Raw genomic sequence first — 21,033 nt, 5'->3', positions numbered from 1 at the left:
TGATTCTTGAGTAATGGATGGCTGACAGAGGAAAGTTATGCCATAGCAGAGCAGCAGCAGCCATATAATAATTCTATATATATTGCAAGATTGTAGGTCAATGTCTTCCTCAGAAATCTTGAAATGAGCTAGTAAGTTCAGCTATAAAGAAAAGAATTAAGTTCCTCCTGAGCAGGCCAGAAAATTTGCAAGGCTTAAAGTACTGCCATTTTACTCCTTATTTACTAATTTTCAAATGATTTCATTCAATGCCCAAAACACAAAATGATTAATTAGGAAGAGCTCAGTCACAGTAAAGGTTATCAAATTTCCTTAATGCTTTCTTTTCCAAAAGCAATTTGGGTTTGCTACTTTTAAGACCATTATACTCAAGGTCAGACCAGGTGAGAAAATTTCATGCTAAGAGTTTCAAGCCATCTTCTGAATTTTGAGGGTTTTCTCCCCTGCCAAATATTACTCAAGTATACAATGATGATTTAATAGAATTTCTTTTCAAAACAGAATTTCCAGAGCATCTTTATAACTAATACGAAAACAGAATATCAGATATAGATAGACTGTTACAGGAATACACATAACACATAATCCTAACCCATCTTCATCAGTTATTAAAACTTGCAAGTTTCAAACATCTGGTGATATGCTGAATGTCACAGCTGTTGAAAACTCTAGTATTTTAAATCCTGAGTCATGAAAGCTTAATATCTGTTTGTAAAAAGACATTTCAGTGAACCAGGGTCTTTAGAAAGTGTTACTGGTCTTGCTTTGGATACTCTGAAGCATTTCCAGGATATATACCCAAATTCTTGGCCTGAACTATTTTTGATGAAGACAGAGTCAGTAATCTCTCCTCTTATAGCATCTAAATTAGGTTACTATAAATCATGGATTTATGACAAATGAGATAAACATTCCCAAAATACCCTTTGGCAAAGTGCTTTTGGACTGCAATTTTGCCAGATTTTTATTTGTCTGCAAAATTGTCAGTCTATAATGTACAGAGACATCATTTAGGTTCTGTCATACTGCACAAAAATACTTTGGTGTGTAGCTCTTCCTATTTGTATAGGTTATGCATGTCAGTGAATCTTGACTTCTTTTTATTTGGACTTAGGAACTGCAATGCAGGCAACTCTTAAAAATCTGTGGGTTTTAGTACAGTGTTTCTGGAGATTTTAATTTTATCACCTAGAAGATAGGCAACAGAATTCTGTAACCCTCCTTCAAACCATATCTGCCCAAATATAAAGACTTTTTACAGGCTTAGATTACTAGCTTGGATTTATTTCTACACAAAGTATTTATCTGATTTCACAAAACTTGATAAAATAAAATTGAAGAGCTGCAGTTATTTTCTGGAGTTGAATTTAACATGTCCTATTACTTTACTGCAAGGACACCACAACTCCCAGTGGTGCCATGCTAATGGTAGGAACTATCTAATAAGGAGGATGCCCAAATTGGCTTGGACTGCAAAATCCAATGTTAAAAACTGTTTTCACTTCTACATGCTGAAGCTTGCAAGATTTTAAGCCAAATATAAATTGTTTGAGACAAACAGAGAGCAAATTATTAAAAATAAACTTCATTTTTATTTTTATAAGGCAGAGCAGAAAAGAGCAAGTGATGTTAATCTGAGAACAATTTCATAGTGTGTCAGAAGTATGATTTCTGTTAGAAATGCATAAATTATGCCATGCAGTGCTTACAAATTAACAAAAAAAGTAGTATAAAAGTGAAGCCCTGCTGTGTCAAATATGCCACACAATTTTTGTTCTAATAACAGCAATTTAGGTTAGGGCGTGACTCTTCTCTGATATAGCTGTGCTAGTACAACCCCTAGTGTGGACACAGTTTACTGCCATGAAGGCATTATACTCATATAATCTATAAAGCTTGTTCCTAAGCAGTAAAAGTATTAAGTAATGCACTGTTATTTCAGCACAGCTACATCCACAATGGGAGGGCTGGTTGAGAGAGAAAAAGAGAGGGCAGTAGGTTATGCTACTTTACAACATTTCGGGCCAGATGAACAGATGCGGGTTTTGTGTAGAGAAACTGTGTGGTACAAGTCTTTCCCCCACCTCCCTCCATAATCCTGATGTTAATCAGGATCATGATGGATGATATTACAAAACAGTTATTCAATTTAAATAGTAACATTGCTCTTTGCTTCTTAATTATTAAGAAATATTCATGTAAAATGCTAATAAGAGAGTTATTAGAGATATTGACACATGGGTGTTAGTCCTAACCAAACAATAAACACAGGGAAAAAGATATTAGGGTAAAAGGGAGGAAGACCAAAGATATATACTCTCTTTAGGTTTCCTAAATGATATAAGCTCAATTTTGAATAAGACTTATAAATACCATCATATGATAAATACCAATCTGTATTTACTTGACATGCAGATATAAGTATCTGGTGATCGTTAATTGTACATGTGGGGCTTTCTGTCTATTCTGACACACCTGAATAATTGTAATCCTTTTTTAAAAATCACTCCATGTAAACTAAAAAATATCTTCAAACCTGAAATTTTTCCACAGCACAATTAATAATACAATTATATCTCAAGAAACAGTAAACTTGCTCTGAATATATTAAAAGGCAATCTACAAAATGATCCCTTGTTTTTAAAAGAGAAAAAAATTCCATCATTTAATACAGAATAGTATAAAAATATTCCCACATTATTGTCCCTCTACTTTAAAAAAATAAATATGTATTTATTATGAACAGATGGTGGCCAAGGAAGGTATCAGCTCTGTCTCTTAGCCAGAAGGTCAGGTCATGGCTGAGAGACCAAAGAACAATTAATATTTGCTATTCAGTGCCACATAAGATAAAGCATTTCAGGTTTTCTTTAAATACAAAGATATATGCAATTGAACTGTTTTCATTTTTTTAAACAAAATAATTTGCAATAACTTATTAACATTTGTTAAAATTTGATTTAAAAATCCCCAGCCAACAGGCAACAACAGAACAAGGCACTCTAACCACTGTTCTTGGGCTGCCTTTAACACATTAAATAATCCTAGGACCTATACAGAACTTTTTGGGTTACTGGAGCCACAGCTATAAAACAGCTGCTAAATACTGAGTTTGAGAATTACAAAATTGTTTGTTTTCCTTTTTTTGAGGAACCAACAATCATATTTGAACAACACAATAACATAATTACTGAATATCTAATCTTTATCTAATTGTCTAATAATTCTTGCTGGTAGGAACTCTCTCTCACATAATTTCAGTTTGTATCAAATTATAAATCACCACATTTCAGTGTATTCAGCTCCACACTGATTAAAATACCAGCATATCATCACATGAGGTTAAAATATTTTGTTAAATTTTGTAATTTGTTCAAAAGGCAATCCTCAAGCAAATTGGAGAACAGGATTTAAAATCCAAGATACTTCTTCAAGTATCTTATTAAACACATCCTGTTTTATTTGTATGCCAAGATTATGCCAACTCTTTTATCTGTGATATCTGTCAAGACACAGACGACAAGCCTGTTTTTTGTTTTTCAGTGTCCCTAGGCCTAAAGGATGCAGGAGTGAAAAAAAAGCAAACCTTGAAAAAAAGAACACTTCAAGACCTCTCTTCTTCTGCGCTGTGTCATTTTCTATACATGGTTGAAGGGTTATTTCACCTAATAAGCTCCTCCTTTGGATTTTACATATATTTCCATTATAACTTGAATTAATATTGCTTCCAGACTAAGCTTGTACTATTAAGTTAATAAACTTACTGTCCTACATGCAGCTTTTGAGGAATTGGTAATTAAAAATTTAATTTTTTAAATACTTCATTTTACCCCTACATGTATTCTTATACAGGGAATGATCTGTTCAGTTATTTAAAAGAAAAAGAAAGGTTCAAAATGTGTTGGATAGGCTGCTCAAATGAAAAAAGGCATATTAAAAAAAATCATCCTCATGTGCGTCTTATATATTTGTGTATTCAGAAGACACTTATGTGTAAATCAGAACTTAAGAAGGAATACTCAAATTTTGAAGTCCTAGAGAAAAATGGACAGAACCTCAAGAAAAAGGGCGCTTCAAAAGATGCAGATTACACCTGTTCAAGCTGTTTGCCAAGTATGTTGCAGGTTACTCTAATAATCTTTCCTACTGCATGGGATGTTTTCTTAGACAACCTGTAAGGCATATACTGGGTTTTGTATTAATATAAATCCCAGTTTTAGATAAGCAACAGTTAATGCCAAGTGGATTTTTTTCTATTGTTATTTTTTCTAGAAGGCTACTTTTGTTTTGGATTTGTTTTTTTAAACTTTCCTATGAATCCAAGCATTCAGTAACATTGACTCTTTAAAGAAATTGGAAGATAAATGATTTTCATTTTTGGCATCATTAGGTTACGCTTAGAGCCTTTAATGTTCTGTTAGGCTGCATGTATAGGTAATTATGTGTGGATTTATTTTTGAGAAAAAGTGTATAAACACATGTATACATTACATAGAATTTAAGTAGCTGGTATGAATAATATGATAGAGTAATTCTATATGAAATCATGGAATGAGTGATGCGCAAAACTGAACATACCAGGGCTGAAAACAAGATTAAGATAACCAAGAGGTATTTATTTAGCAGTAAAAGCTGGCTTTTTGCCATCAATTTAAACCATTTAACAGTAATAAATGACCACTATTAGAAAAATGAATCATTCCAGCTTCTGAAAAAACCCTACTTAGGCAACTAATAACTGCAAAGTTATAGCAGTATTATCTCTTACCTGGTCCTTAATTTCAAGCTCCCTTATAGTTTTTGTTCTGTACTCTCTGAGCTCCTTTTCTGCCTCATCCTTCTTCATTTTGGTTTGATTCAACTGATAGCGCATTTCTCCACACACCTGTTAGATTACACAGACAACATGATCTGTTAGCTTGAAGAATCCATAGCCCAGGGTTTGCAATTAGATCTTTTGGTGCCCTCTACAGGTCATTGAAATGCAACATATTTTTAATTTACAGATATTTTAGGTCTACAAATGGTAAATGTTTTTTACATAGAAAGGTGGATCTGAATTCTATATATAGTCATTAACTTTGACATGTGCACTACCTTCTAGATTCAAATATATTTGGATCAAGATTTTGCTAAGTATAAATGCTTATGTTATAAATATCCATCTATCTCTACAGTTAAATGACAGTTGCTGGTTTTATACTCTTCTCTCATTCTCTGTAAAATCCCAAGAAAGTCTATGTCAACACTTTCAAAACCTAGAAGTAAAGCATCTATCACACTCCTAATTAAAGGTGTATTTTAACTTGCCAATTTTACACTGTTGAGAAAGAAATTGTTTAAATGTTAACACAATAACTTTCAAAGTTTGATCAGAGCATTACAAATTTACTGCAAACCGAAGATCAATTCTTTAAAAAAAAAGTCTAATTTAAATGGATACATGTCCAGAAGAAATGGATCAAAGCAACATTTCAGGAAATCACTTCTACAGAGGACAATTATTCACTGCTGTTGGAGTATTTGTTATATTACCTCCTAAACCCTTTCCATCTGGGATCAACTTCAGAGGAAATGTGAAGGGGTTAAGAGAAAGAAAAAAAAAATAAAAAATAAAAAAAAAACAAAACCAGAAGATCACTAATCCCTTTCACATAACTTTACTGCTGTGCAGGGTTATTCTTCCAATTTTCAATCTAAGCTGTCCCCTTTTTGTTCTTACCCTGTGCCATCACCTCCAATTTGTGCCTGTTCATTTCACCTTAATTAACCAACCAAATACATGCACATTCCTTAGTGAGAATGCAAATGTGTTTACTCATAGCTCCTCTTAGTCAACTTTCTTTCCAACTCACTCTACTTTCCTGCCTTGCTTATATTCTCTCAGCACTTGCTCCTAAAATGTACACCCTTTTAATTTGCTGCTACAAATCCTCTGTGCTTCTCAAAAACATTCTCACATATTCTACAATCCAAATTAATTTATGTTTTTCAGTCTTATACCTCTCCTCATTTTCACTTTTTTTTTCTCCTTAAAAAAAAGGTAGGGAAAATGTAAATATGGAAACTGCAATGAAATCACTCTAGGAAAAAACTAAACCAACTGTCATAACTTTCAAGAAGTAGCATCACTTATAAATTCAAAGGACAACTTGTGAATTTAGCCATTTCAAATAACCCAAAGCAGCAAATGCTCTGAAGAACGGCAAAGTTCTAAAGCATTTTTTAAACACTAAAATATTATGTGCAAATAAAAAAAATCTTGAGATGCAGATGCAGAGCTTGCATAGCTTGCTGGATTTCTACCGCCTCCTTCCATTATCTGAAGGATGTAACAAAATGTAACATGTCACTTCCTCCAAACAAAATGAAAAAAATACAGCAAGCCTCGCTTTCAGCTCCTCCACACACTGCACAAAGGGAATAACACAGAAGAATCAGCAGATGGTGCTGTCCTAATAATGGATTTTTCAGTCTCCTCAAGAATGAAGGAAATAGAACCTCACTCCATATTTTCTTTCCCCGACTTCTGGTGCATGAAGAAAAACAATATTTTGGATAAAACTCAAAACAAAGGTGTTGTTATTTGCTGGTTTTAATAATGGCAAATTGAGTCAGGAAACAAGAAGTCAGATTCACAAGCAAAGATGTCACATGGCCAATGAAAATGTCAGGGTGATGCACACAGTCCCGTCAGCTCAGTGGTTGGGAGGTTTCTCCAGGATTTTCAAGACTTCTCAGTTTAGTACAGGGACAGAAATAAAGTTTTCCAATCTCTCAGGACAGTGAAATTAGTAGACTATTGCAAGGTGACCACCTGTTCAACTTTCTATTAACATGAACTGAAGCAGGGACTGGAACCACAGTATCATCTCCAGAGAGGTAACTTCAAATTGGTAGGGCACAAAATTGTTCTTTTCAGACCAATGAATATTTGAACCTACTGCCTATTTCACCACCTCCTCACCCCTTTAAGTGGTGCTAGTGATTTGTGGACCCAGCTTGAGAGACCAAAAGTGTGTTCCAGAATTGGTAGATCAAACCATTCTGACATTTTTAATTTACTCATTTGTCTTACAGTTAAAATTAAATAAATTTTCTAGTAAGTTGGGATGACATTTTGCTGTGAATTTTCTGCAATACTTTTACCTCTTTCTATCAGCCAGGGAAGGAGGGGAAGACAGGAACTGTTGAAAACCTTTCCTGAAATCTCTAAAGGCCTGAAAAATAAATTGCTCCTCAAATCCTTGCAGTTAACAACTGGGGAGGTAGGATGAGTCCTGGGATGATTGGTAAGGAATACAGACATTTCAAGAGGCTGTAATAAGTTGGGGTTTTTTTTTCTCATGTTATGACCCCCATTAAGGCTCTAACTGATTGAAAACATGCAAAAGAAAGCACCCAGGAGTGATGATCTACACAAGATGCATGTTAAGCTGTAATTCTTAACTAGATGTCTTTGTAAGAGCCTTACTATCAATAACACTAAATTAAGCAACATACTACATAAAAATCCAAAGGAAAGAACTTGAAAATCAGTGTTTTGGTATAGCTCCTTTTATTGTAGCACTGCAAGTCCCACAGGTGGCAGTTAAGGACACTGTTAAAGTCAATGCTGTCTCTCTCAGACCAAACTCAGTTCTTTACTGAAACACTGGGATAGTGTTTTAAATAGTGACCCTCATAAGCTGCAAAATAGAAAAGTTAGCTTCTGCATGACAAGGTGACTTGGAAATGAAAAAATTTATTTTTTTACTCCTGCAATTAGAATAGCTGTAGTTGCCTCTGGGATGTTGAGATGAAGTCTTCAGTTACCACACATTCCTTACCAAAACAGGAAAATGGACAAGGTAAAAATTCTCTTCTCTCAGGTCACAATGATAAGGAAAAACAAGTTCAATGCTCCTTTATAAATGTGCTTACCTTATTCATCTCCATCTCATGAGATGCAAGCTGGCACTGTGATTCTTCTAACTGGCTAGCTAGAGAATTCTTTTCCCTTGTAATTCTCTCTATTTGGGCCTCCAGAACAGCCACATCCTTAGACAAAGCTGTCACCTGAAAAAGTCCAAGAACCCTGTAATGATGCAATTTGACCAACCACAGAGCAAACTCTTGTGGAACTTTCTCCTCAAAAGCGACTGTATATAGACAAAATACATGACATTAAAAAATGTAATAAAAAATGAAGGATGTACAATTAAAAAATTCCATTATTATTAATAATATAACAGAATATGGCTACATTTTTAATGGGTTCGCTATTTTTAATTTATTTATCATGCAGTAGTTTATTTGAAACTTTTCATCAACTGCACTAGTCTCCAGGACTTGTTAATATGGACGAGGTGTCAGAAGCAGCTGGCTACATTAGTTTTGCAATGTAAGAGTACTATTTAACACCTTCTTATCCATCCATATGTAGATTGATTCAAACCAAATCATGCTCCCCTAGCTAAAGAAAACTGTTGCTGCAAGAACTGATCGTAAATTAATTTTCAAACCCAGAAAATATTTCAACACTATAGGTCAAAGCATACTGTTGTGAAAAACTCATATAGAATTAGTATATTAAAAATTCTAATGTAATTCAGATGAAATTTTGCTGGATGATTAAAAAATGTAGCAATAAAACAGAGACAGTGAACCTTCAGCTGTTTAGCCCTGAAGCTTACTAATATAAGTGGAAATAATGGTGTCTGACAGTTCTAGGTTAACTTTCAGAAATTCAAAGCCAAACCTAATGGATTATATATTCATAACTATTTTTCACTCCTTATACATCCACCTGATTTAACTATCATGGCAATTGTCCCCTTCAAACAAACTATTTCATAAAGTAAGCAATAAAATATTGAGATGAATCTTGATTTGATCCAGAGTATATCATTTCTACCACCTCATAATCCTAAAATGTAAAAGTAGTTAATCATATGTATGTGTAAATCATTAACATAGATCATAATTTTCTACAGTCATCCCATCTCTTTAATTACCAAGCATGACATCATCATAGTGTCACTATATGTTGTTTAATGTATGTGCAGGATTTATTAAAAAAAAAAAGTGCACAACTACTTAAAGTGGGAATTGGTTCCAGTAAAACAATTTCAGTGGGTGATGAAATACAAACTAATGTGATGACATGGGGTGAAATATTCTACCAAAAAAAGTATGAAATGCTTGTCTAATAGGCTGTACTTTGGAGTGAATACACTGCTTTAAATCAACTCTGTAATAAAGCAATTAACTTCTAATAGATAGCAAGAAGTCAAACAAGGAATTGCTTAATAATGTCTCCAGTGGAAGATTATTTTTTTAATTTCAGTTTCCCTGGCAACAGATCACTGATGATCAGTTCACATACTTAAAGATCAGTTAGTCCCTATCACTGTGCTTAATATCTGTTTTGGTATCTGGAATTGGAGTCAAAGAAGGTTTTTTTATACACACTTAAATGGTTTATTTTGCTCAGTTTGTGCTCTCCAAAATTTTAGAAATAATACATACAACTTATAAAAGAGTTCCAAAATATAAGAAAAAGTGTTCAAGCAGGAGAGAAATTGACTCTCTTGTTTTCAAACCTCCCCCATAAATAGCTGAAGATGTTGCAGATCAAACAAGCATGAATACCACTAATTCATTAAGTATTTGTCTCTCTACATTACTTCCCATTTTAATCATCTTAGAAGCCTCCTCTATCACAAGCTTACTGCTGTTAGATTGAGCTTTCCTCTGTACACTCCATTGGGCAGAAAACCCTCATGTTTTATACTCAAATTAGAGCAGCATCTAGAAGCCTAAAACAAGGTTATCAAGACTATGGTCATGGCATAAATGATGAGACAGATTCTGTCTCAGAGAGTTTATAAACATTAGTAAGAGTGAGAAAAGAGATTCCAACACATTTCTGCAGGTGGGAAAACTAAACATATGATAAGATCACTTTGAAATAATGATATTGTAACATTAATGTATATATAAGATCAAAGTAGCAAAGAATCCTAAATTTGACATTTGCTAACTTCTGAATGCTTGCCATGGCAAACTAAATAATAATTTTTATAAAAAACTAGGTACAAACCTTTCATCACATATTACCTAACTCTTCCTTACTCTGACACAGTGCATTAAAATTATTATGCAAACTAAAACAAAGTGCATAACACCAACAACCTAGTATGTATCTAGTGACATAGCACAAAACCCAGTTATTCAAACTCAAAACATCACTTATCTACCATTGCTTTAAAAAAATGGTAGAAGTGACTGAGCTCTCACACCCAAAACCAAAAAGAAAAGACAAGTAAATGAAGTTTAAAGAAGATGGTACACTCATTGTAATCCACAAACAGGGAAAGAACCAAGCCATACCATTGCTGCCAAGTCCTCCCTTTCCTTCTTCATTTCCCGCCGCAGTGCTTCTTTTTCATCAGCCCTCTTATTTAGCTGGGCAGTCAACTCCTTTTCAAGATAATTCTTCTGGCGTTCCATCTCACTTTTCAGTTGTTCACAGTGGATGAGAGCCTAAAAAACCCAATTTACTTAAATGAAAGAAACCTAAAATTGTTAAACAAACATGGTATTCATTTAATAACCTCAAAGAAACCAATTTGCTATTAGAAATGTCTTTTTTTAAATGCATTTTTAATGATGTTTATACATATCCTACTGTGTTAACATCTAGAATAGGACTAACAAAATGAAAACAGATGTATATGTTTGTAGGTTTGTATGTATGTTTAAGATGCCTTACTGTAAACTGAGAAATTTAATTGCTTTTAGCAATAATGGCAAACATGGAAGCATTTTTCTGGGTGTATTTTCCAAATAAGTAGCTGTTCTTCTAAAATTATGATTACTCATCTTACATTTAAAATTTGAAATTCCTGAATGCACATCACTAAAATCAGCCTCCAGTATTTGACTCTTTGCAAATACAGTGCTTACTGTCTAACTAAAGAACTGAAGGAAAAATTAATAAAATGTATGAATGTATGCTCTTCCACTTAAGTCTTCTCCTGAAGTGAATTACTGAGTGCAGAATGCTGAGAAACCTGAAAGCAGTCAGTAAAGATAGAAAAAAAAGACTAATAAGTTTCAGGTTTGTCAAAAATTTAGTCTACTAAATACCTCAAAGTACTGCTTAATTTCAGATGCTAAACCACAGGATTATAGATGGGTTTTCTATGAAAAAAGAAGAAATGTAAGTTGAAGAACTCTCAAAACACCGTCTTCACTATCTTCTAAAAATGCTGGGGGAAAAAAGAAGATGTTTATCTATTTATGCTGCTGTGTCTCTGCCAAAGTGTAGAATTTGAGTGTTATGTCAGCTTAAATCAGAAATACACTAGTCCATTGCAAGTAAATCTAAGTATTCAAAGCACCCTGAAGGGAGCTTTGCTAGCCTACGGATGAACTAGATTTAATTTCAACATTCCACCGATATCCAGCCTATTCTGTTTCAAAGAAGCTAGTGTATTCTCCCTTTAGGACTTCTAACTTATTACACTTTATTTTCATATTATTTTTTTAAACTGCTTATTTTTCTTTCACTCAAAGTCAATTCCCTGTGTTTAGTTTTTTTGGCTTTGGACTGTTCATGGGGGGAGCAAGTTAAACTATGTTTTTTAGAGAATGCTCTAACAGCATCCTTCAGTTTTATGGCAATTCTGTGGGACTCTTTAGGTGAGAGAATTCCTCTGTTATAGCATTTAATCCTTTTCTGTAAGAAAGAATCATCAGCAAACAATTGCCTGCATAAAACTGCTGCAGCTTGGTAGACATCTAAACCAATGCACTCTAGAAGAAAGCAGTTGCATTAGTTGCATTTCAAGAAGAAACGTGTATTTTGTTAGCTCCACTGTTCTGACTGCACAATGAGCAGTTCAAACAATTATTCTTTTATGACATTTGTGTCAAAAATATATTCCTGATTTTGCTTCAACTTAAACATAACATATTTCCTTCCTGCTCTATGCAATAAGCAAGACGCCAAAAACTATAGAGACAACCAAAAGTCAAGAAGAAATGGTGGTTTTAAATTAAGCACCCAAGGTTAGTCTTTGGGACAGCAGGCTGATGAAATTGCAATTATAGGATTTAAAAGCTTGATGTGTTAATTCTCACTTCTGTTATGTGGAGTCTTCTATGGGATTCCATGCTAGTTATCAAGAAAAACAGCACTTGAGAGTAGAATAGGACAGGGCAAAAAAAAAGATGATTTGTACTTACCAAGAGGTATACAGCAGTACTTGTAAAAAGGCAAAATTAATGCAGTATAAGTAAATTTTTTTTCCTGTTCTTTCATATTAAAACAGTTTTGGGACATGAAAAAAATACCAGACTACTATTCAGCCTTGAAGACAAACTAGCAGGACTTCACACAATCCTACAAGCACCCAGTCTTCTCTTACAGCACTGGATAAATAACACCAATTTTATCAATAGAACAATTACATCAACCTTGTTTGCATTCAATTACAAAAACCAAACCAAAGCAACCCTCTCTCAATTCCACAGTAATTCACTAATAGTACAGTAGATGTCACTAACTATCAAGGAAATAATTTAGGTGAATATAGGTTGATTGAGTACAGGGCTAACACAAGCATTAGATCAAAACTGGTTTTATCACTATTATTTACATAACACCAGAAGCTTAGACAAGCTTAGCATTAGACAAGGCTTCTCATCTTCAAAGAACTCTGATAGTCAATCAGTTCTTGCACTGCTCTCATCTGAGGAAAAAAAATAACTGTTTATAAGCATTTTAACTATTTTTTTCCAGAGTAGGTCAGAAGGGTGATGTCAAAATTATCCTCTTAAATATCATGAATATCTTTGAAAAGTCTACAAGTGAATTTATATCACCTAGCTGTGAAAGTACATCAATTAAAAAATGCAGCACTCCTCATAGTATTGATGGGAATTTAGGAACTTGAATACAGAATTCACATTACTGCTCAGAAACAGTCACATGGTGCAGTTGTTTTAAATCTGCATTATATTAAAATATGACTAAGGTCTTATGCAGGCATTATCTCATTAGCATGAAAACTAATTAACATTTGCATTAGATTGGAACACTAAAAAGCTCTAATTTCATGATGGATTTACCTTTGTTTTTTCAAAATTGGCCTCTTCTGCCATTTGCACAGCATGTTCAACTTGCTTACAAGCAATAGATTCTCTTTGCTGCATCTCTTTTATGCTTTGTCTCACTGAAACAAGTGCATCCATCAAATCATCTCTTTCTCTGCATATTAAAACAAAAACCAAGCCAGATGTTTCTATTTCTTTTTGCATGAGAAAAAAACCCAAATAACAGGTATACCAAATATAAAATACATACAGATAAAAGACTTCAGCAAAGTGGTAAGCAAAGCAAGAATGAAACTCATGAGTGAAAGACAGTGTATTGCAAGCTTGGCAGATACTGAAAATATCATTTGCTTGACAACCAGTCCTTCATTTTAAAAGCATAGACCATTAGAGAAATTGCCAGTAAAGACAGCAGATCTCAAATCATTAATGTATGGAAGCTGAGCACATTCTGTTTATGTAACAAAATGGGGATCCATGCAAATAACAAAAAAAGGCAATATGGAATTACACTTTCATTAAATGTGAAAGAGGGAAAAAATAATAAAAAGGAAGGGTTAGGTTCAACAAGTAATCTCAAAGTATATCAAATGACAATCTAAATCCATTTGCTGCAAACTGGAACTAAGCCAAACAATAGGACACCTGGATTCTACAACTCTTCACTAAAACACTGAAATCTGTACTAAATGGTAAAGCAGAGTTGGTAAAACTGTAATAGTTAACCTCATCTTTTCACTATTTTGATATGTTAAAAGCTTTTAAATTAAGTTTTATCTGTTGTCTGTGGTTTAGGTGTGGCTCAAGATTCTGTCTGAAAACTGTTGTGCTCTTAATGTTGTGTAAAATGGCAACACATTTTTTTGTATTTGCCAGAGACCTAGCAGTCATACTTTGAAATTTCATTTCATTTTTGAATTGGATAAAGTTCCTTTGAAAATTCCTACTGAAATACCCTTGTTTTTAATAAACTGCACAACACATAGAGGTAGCTTTTAGATGTTTTTAAACCTCCAAATGAAATAATGGTTTAAGATAAATAAAGAGGTCAATTCAAATCTTTTATTTCAAGCTCACCATAATATGAGAGAAAAAGAATGTACTGATTTACAGTTTGTTCCTATTTTCCAACATCTGTGACAAATAATTACTTTTGTTACAAGAGTAGATTTTGAAACATGACTTCTCAGCAATAGAGCTTTCCCAGAAAATTTCTGGACTTGGTAATATAAAAAAATACATAAATCCTGGCAATAACCATCTAGTGCAGAGGGATAGTGCCCACTTGACTGAGCACATTTATGTTCTATGCCCCTTCAGTCTCCCTGCTTCTAACTGACCCACTATTCCATCTCAGGCTCATTTAATACTTCAGAAATTCCAAGAAGCTTCAGATATCTGACAATAAATAGATGGCTGTTTAACAAACTTGGAGAAAGTTGCAGTATCTTATCATTATTACTAGCAAGTAGAAAGGTAGAGTTTTTTTTAAAGATAAATTGACTGGCAGAATTCCTTAAGGAAATTAATTTAATGTTGGGATCCCTGAATTACATATATCCAGCCTGTATAGTTTTTTCTTTGTTTCTCCCTTCCCTAGCTGTGATTTTAAACAAATATTTAAATAAAAGTATACTTTTTTAAAAAAATGGTGCAACAAATAATTTCATTTATTTTTGTCCAATGGAACTTCGTTTCCCTGTCTTATTGTAGTCAGGGAGGAACTGCTACAGGTGTTGGGGTAGGAAATGCATCCTACCCTAAGCACACAACCAATTGTTGATATATCTAAAAATTTCCTCAGAGGTAAAGAGAATAAAGTGGAGCCAGAAAATCTTCCAACTACATAATAATAATGAACTGTTGCAAAAAATAATCAGTCAAAATGCATGGACTTGCACAATATTTGTGCTGACAGAGTGAAGGATTTGTTTGTACAAAAAGTACTGGAAACAGACTGTAAATTGTCTCATTATCTGGTCAGCCCAAGGTACATAATTACATTATAACAACTAAAATTCTTTCCCACTTGAAATAAATAGCAAAGCTATTGTGGATTTTGAAGTAGTTGGGACCTACATTTACTGATTTCAGCATTATGACTCCAGCTTGGAGTGTATTGTTCCAGAAATGCATCTCTCTCTACAAATGTAACCCAACACATTAAGACTTAATAGGTTTAATGCAAGCAGCCATGGCCATGCTTCCTGTCACTGACATCTTTTCATAAAAATCCTTTCTTTAGGATTTTTCCTTCTGGAAAGCTGAGGCCCCAGAAAAAGAATGTAAACAATGGTTATCTGCTGCTGTGGAATGCAGAAGGTGCAGCTGTAATTGGCCAACGTTGCATGTTCACAATTGAGGGCCAATCAAAGACAAGATCTCTCTGGGACAGAATCAGAGAGAGCTCCTTTATTATTCATTCCTTTTCTATTCTTAGCTTAGCTAGCATTCTGAAAACTTTCTCTCAATTTCTTTTTAGCATAGTTATAATGTAATATATATATATATATATATATATATATAATAATAAAATAATAAATCAAGCCTTCTGAACATGAAGTCAACATTCTCATCTCTCTCTTCACCCTGCAACCCTTGCAAGCCCTGTAACAGCTTCCAACACAAACCCACACCCCCAGTACCCACCTCGTCAGCCTCTCGATGGTCTGCACGTGGACATTGCAGTGAGTCTGTGCGAGAATGGCCTCGTGCTGGGCACAGTTCAGGCACAGACCACCAACCTGGCCAGAATTCCTGGCTGCAAACAGGGACTTCTGGTGTTTCAGCCTTCCTTCCAAATCTTTGCATGTCTTCTGAGATTCTGAAAGGTCTTTTCTAGAAAGAAGAAATTGTGAAATTAGATATTTCTACAAGTCATATTCATATACAATATATAAACTACAAATGCAACCTAAAAAGAACTGTAAGAATCCCTGTAATGAACAGTATTTTACACATTTTCAAGAGGCTAAGGAAAACTTTGACAGAGAAGTAACAGTTAAACAGCCCATCAAAATTATTAATAGACAAAACAATACTGTGTTAATTTGTTTCTTCCCCCATATTATCAGAAAATATTGAACTTAAACAGAAATTTATTAGGGGGAAAAACCTGTAGGCTTACATTTGTCTGAACAGAATATAATATTAATTATTAGGAAAAAAAATCAGTTGTATAAATATTTCAATACTCTAACAATTTCCTGTTGCTTTTATTAATAGTACCACTAACTTCATATTTATTCTCTACTCCCTAGACAAGAAATCAGCACATTCACTCAGATCCAGCAATAAACACAACCTGAGGTCAAACACATGTGCAGAAAAACAGGCTAACTTTTTTACTTGTCTCCAAAATTTTTACCAGGTGCTCAGAAGAATTTTCTCCAGAATTTCCAAGCATGTGTCAGGCTGGGGAGATTCGCAAGCAATAGGAATGTTAACATGAGGAAGTTCCAGACAAACGCACACTGTGCACATATAGATCAATTTGACAAATTGTGCAATGAATCCAAAGCTTTGGGTTTGTTATGCAGGCCATCTGGGCAGCACACACTCAGGAAGTCTGACACATTCTGCTTGCATTGGATTTACTGTGCACATGATATATACACTGCGTGCATTCTTATTTCCATCTGGAAAATCTTCTGTGCACTTTTTCCAATTTTAGTACTTGGTCTATTGCATATAACCCACTATAACCTGAACAGAATTTGCTCTGCAAATATCCTTAGACAGTCATGGTGCAACAAACCTATTGTTGCAAAGTTTTGGACAGAAATCAGCAAGTCCTGTGTACATTCATCCTTGAAGTTAAAAGGGAAGAAAGAATTATATCACTGAAAGCGATATAATTTCTCACTTCAATAAAACTTAGTTTTGCAGAACTTCCTGTTTGCCAGATCATGCCTCTTAGGAGAAATCAGAGGCTGAAAAATGTACTTAAAGAACTTCTGAGACAATCCCCAACAGTTAATTTTGAGTAAATGTAACACTTGAGACAAAGGGGGAAAAAAATTGGATCATGACAGCTGAAATTAAAGATCCTCCTTTACCTTCACTAAGACAACTGGCTTTGTATGTTGCTGGTTTCACCAAAGCATTCTTTTAACTTGTCTCCCTACCAATAACTCTTTTTACACACAGAACAGTCTAGCATTGTCAAAAATATGAAAGCACAATTTATTGAGGGAAAAACATGATTAAACAGTAGTGGAAAGTAGCTAATTATGGAAGTTGTCACACAAGTTAAAATTGTAACCTCTCTTTTTTCTTTGAGTGGTCTATCTTACATGCCCTTTCTTAGGGGAAAGAGGGTAAAAAAGATGTTTTATATATAAATATGTATATACATGTACGTAAAAAATATATATGTATATAAAAAAGATAAGATGTTTCATATATATGTATATATATGTGTATGTATATGTATATATATGCTACTGTTTCTATAAAGAAGCAGTACATTCAATTTTGCTACATCGATATTTGAGAGAACTTAAAAGAAAACCAGTTTTTAGGGATACTATCAGAAGACACAACATTCAGACATTCAGGCATTCTCTTACTTAAATTCAGATTAAGAGTGATTCATGCTGTTATGCAGTGACAATTTTTTAAGGATTATTTTAAGAAAAAAAAATTAACTTTACCTTAGAGACTGTATTTGATCATCAAGGATATTGACTTTTTCTTGATAAAGAAGTTTTAGATTCTCCTTTAGAAAAGATGGGAGAAGATATGTCTTGCTTTCTTCATAACAGTCTTTACAAATAAACCTAGACTTTACCCACATTCTTTTCCCCCGAGGACATAAACCTGTTGAAATACTAGTGGCAGAGAAACCTAAATATTTCACTTTTCTGGAAGTCTAAAAAGTGAACAACCCTCCCATTTTTTGTTTCTAAATAAGGTTTTTTGCCAGATCCTCATATGGTAAATTGTTTCAATTCCAACTGCATTCCTCAGTTCTCTACAATGATTCACAGAAACTGATAATCATGTCTCAAGTTTGCTCTTGCTTTCCCACAAGTCAGCAGATATTAATACATAATTATTAAGAACTTCAATTACACAGGCTATTTATTTATAATGCAGTGAGTTACTCTTCATATACCTGGTGAAGAACTAGGTATATGAATCAACCACACCCATGTTAAATACAATGGTGATAACAAAACCAGATAAACACTACAAATTTAGCTCACTATGACACTTAGTACAAAGTTAAAATCAAAATGATTCTCCTGATTTAAATGTGGCAGATGAAGAAAAAAGCAATTACTGTAAAACACTGCTTCCAAACAACTGCAGGCATCAGTGATCACTGAGATCTTCAGCTATAATAGTATAAAAAACCCCAAAACAATATATTTATATGAAAAAACCCTCAAATCCCATATAATTGAAGTACCGTATAAATTCCACAGTACACAAATGCACATGAATAAAATATATAAAAATTTTTCAATTAGCCAAGTTTTTTCCCAAAAGATAGCAAAACTACCCCACTACTTCAGAGCAAAATGAAAATTAATATCCTCTGAAACTAAAAATACACGAAGAAACAACATCATCTCTAAATTACTAGGACTCCTCTGTATCTCTAAAATCACAAAGTGTGTAATTCATCTTAGGGAAAGCAGATTGCACAAAACTACTTTTGTACCTTACTCAGCCCGTACTGCTCCAGAAGCAGAACAACTCATTATGAAAAGAGCTTGTGTGGACAGCAGCTAATTCCCACCTGCTTGGGTGCTGTGTTACACCTAAGATTCTCACAAGTACAGTGAAGTCATCATCTTTAAACAAGAATTATCTCTGGGAAGTCCTCATCTGCAGATAGAACCTGCCATCTGTGTCTAACTGCACAATAATATTAATTAGGGTATAATGAGAAGATGAGGTTTAAGAGAATAAAATTTGGGCTTAGATTAAGGTTCAGTCAACTAAAACCTCTGTGTCTGTTAAAAGCCGATCATCAGAACTGGAACAACAACAACAACAACCCTGAAGAGTTTTGCAAAGGTAGGAGTCTGTGAAGGAAGGTGATACCAACCAGTTCTACAGGCCATCTGGCTTTGTCTCCAGAAGCTGGTGCCACAAAAGCCTGATCTTTGTTTTGTGCCAGTGAGGAGGTGACAGGCTGGTGGGTACTACAGCCTTTACCACCTACAGGCCAGGATTTCTGAGTATTTGCCTAAAATGAAAGTTTTAATGCTTCAGTTATGATTATGCAGGCTGGTTTTTTAAACAAATTTACTTACTTAAGTATTGAACCTTATAAACTTCAGTAGAATATAAGAAACAATAAACAATATTCATAGAATATAAGAACCAATAAACAATATTCATTATATTCTACTGAACAATCCTCAGTAGAATATAAGAAACAATATACAATTTAATTAGATTAGCAACCTATGAAAATTATGTTACCCAAGGAAATCCATATTTACAAATTCTTATTAAATTTTGACTAAAATTCCATTTGCATACAACCATTTGTATACCCTTCCATAAAAATAATCTGGCCAAATCCTTGAGCACTGATTAAAGCAACAAAAAATAAAAACTTACTGAGGCATCAAGATGAGTTTGTTCTCTCAACATGTATTCTGCAGTTAAGAATTTCAGCTTCTGATGGAGTTCCTCATTTTCAAGTAAAACTGCCTGTTCTTGATCTTTTACACCACACAACTCCTCCTATAGGATGAAGGAATTGCATTTAAAACGTTCCTTAAAATGCCAATCAATATTGAAATGCATCTTGAGACCAAGGGTCTAGATGAACATTTTCAAAAGTTTTAACCCTTTTAGAGAGACTAAGAATTTGCAAAAGAGAGATTTTGTATTTTTGCAGCTTATACTGTTGTGAATCTTCTTTAAAAAAATGCTTATTTGTATTTGTGACAGGATGTAAAAATGTCTTTAAAGACCCTTAAATACCAGATATCAAGACACAGGGTAAGGAATCTACTGAACTGTATTTGGCTCAGTTTTGGTCATTACAGCAATCAATCTCAAATTTAAATGTAAGCTGCTTTTAATGCAGTTCTTCACATTTGGGGGACCAGGGTTTTAGTAGGTCAAATAAGTTATCTGATACCTTGTAAAACTTCACTTCTGTTTCCAAATGTTTAATGTACTGTGACTGATCAGAGATTATAGGAACAAGATCGAAAAGGGCTGGTAGGTCTGCAGGCACAGCTTCTGGGGGCTTCTGAAGGAGGTAAAGAACAACATGTGTTATGTTCTGATTTTCCATTATTGCAGTAAGATCTTGCTTGCACACAGAATACAACCTACAGTTTTCTGGTAAGGCTTCAAAATGCACCCAGAATTGTTAATGGAGTCTTCTCCATTGACACTAGTTCACACTTCTGAAGGAAAACAAGTATCTTTATGCATATCCCTATTTTTGAAACACACACAATTCTAACACCTATGATTTTGGGTCACAAACATGCCTTTTTGTGCAAAAATATTCCATGATATATTTCCTAAATATAATTGAAATCTAAAAGAGATCAAAGATTCAGACACTTACATCCTTGTTTTTAAATATTACTTTTGAAATATTCACCATTGAAAAAAAAAAACCCAAAAAACCCAAACCAAACCTGAACAAAACCTCCACAAAGCAAAATGAAAAAAAAAAAAGCAAACCAAGTTACTAATGGCTATTACATGTACTAGTTATCTTATCTACAGGTTCTGCCACCAATGCATTAAAATTCCTTGTCCAATCCTTATAAAGGTATAATCCTTAAATTAGGAAGAGATGAAAGTTTCTAACAACAAAAACCTTGCAATCCAATTATACAAATATAAGTATTGGCTTATAAAGAGGGGGACACTCTTGAGATATCTGGAACCAGGATTGCAGAGACAAATGGAGGATACCCAGAACTATCTGAAAAAACA

The 21,033-nt window shown here is 34.0% G+C and overlaps 1 protein-coding gene across 2 annotated transcripts in view; it reads right to left on the bottom strand.

Moving 5' to 3' along the window:
- The window catches only part of SDCCAG8 (SHH signaling and ciliogenesis regulator SDCCAG8), a 104,551-nt gene that overhangs the window by 74,215 nt on the left and 9,303 nt on the right, over positions 1 to 21,033 (bottom strand). For both annotated transcript variants that reach the window (XR_009114306.1, XM_058021471.1), the window contains exons 4-12: positions 20,216 to 20,329; positions 19,687 to 19,812; positions 19,166 to 19,306; positions 17,760 to 17,824; positions 15,754 to 15,942; positions 13,120 to 13,258; positions 10,375 to 10,527; positions 7,924 to 8,058; positions 4,769 to 4,885 (exon numbers count right to left, since the gene is read on the bottom strand). Coding sequence is in view for 1 of the 2 variants with exons in the window: in XM_058021471.1 (XP_057877454.1) it covers positions 4,769 to 4,885; positions 7,924 to 8,058; positions 10,375 to 10,527; positions 13,120 to 13,258; positions 15,754 to 15,942; positions 17,760 to 17,824; positions 19,166 to 19,306; positions 19,687 to 19,812; positions 20,216 to 20,329 (1,179 nt within the window). In the remaining variant the exon portion in view is untranslated. The remainder of the gene's footprint in view (positions 1 to 4,768; positions 4,886 to 7,923; positions 8,059 to 10,374; positions 10,528 to 13,119; positions 13,259 to 15,753; positions 15,943 to 17,759; positions 17,825 to 19,165; positions 19,307 to 19,686; positions 19,813 to 20,215; positions 20,330 to 21,033) is intronic.

Source organism: Melospiza georgiana, chromosome 3 (assembly GCF_028018845.1).
Source record: "Melospiza georgiana isolate bMelGeo1 chromosome 3, bMelGeo1.pri, whole genome shotgun sequence".
In the NCBI taxonomy this organism is placed as follows: domain Eukaryota; kingdom Metazoa; phylum Chordata; class Aves; order Passeriformes; family Passerellidae; genus Melospiza; species Melospiza georgiana.
This window is presented reverse-complemented; position numbering and strand designations above follow the sequence as displayed.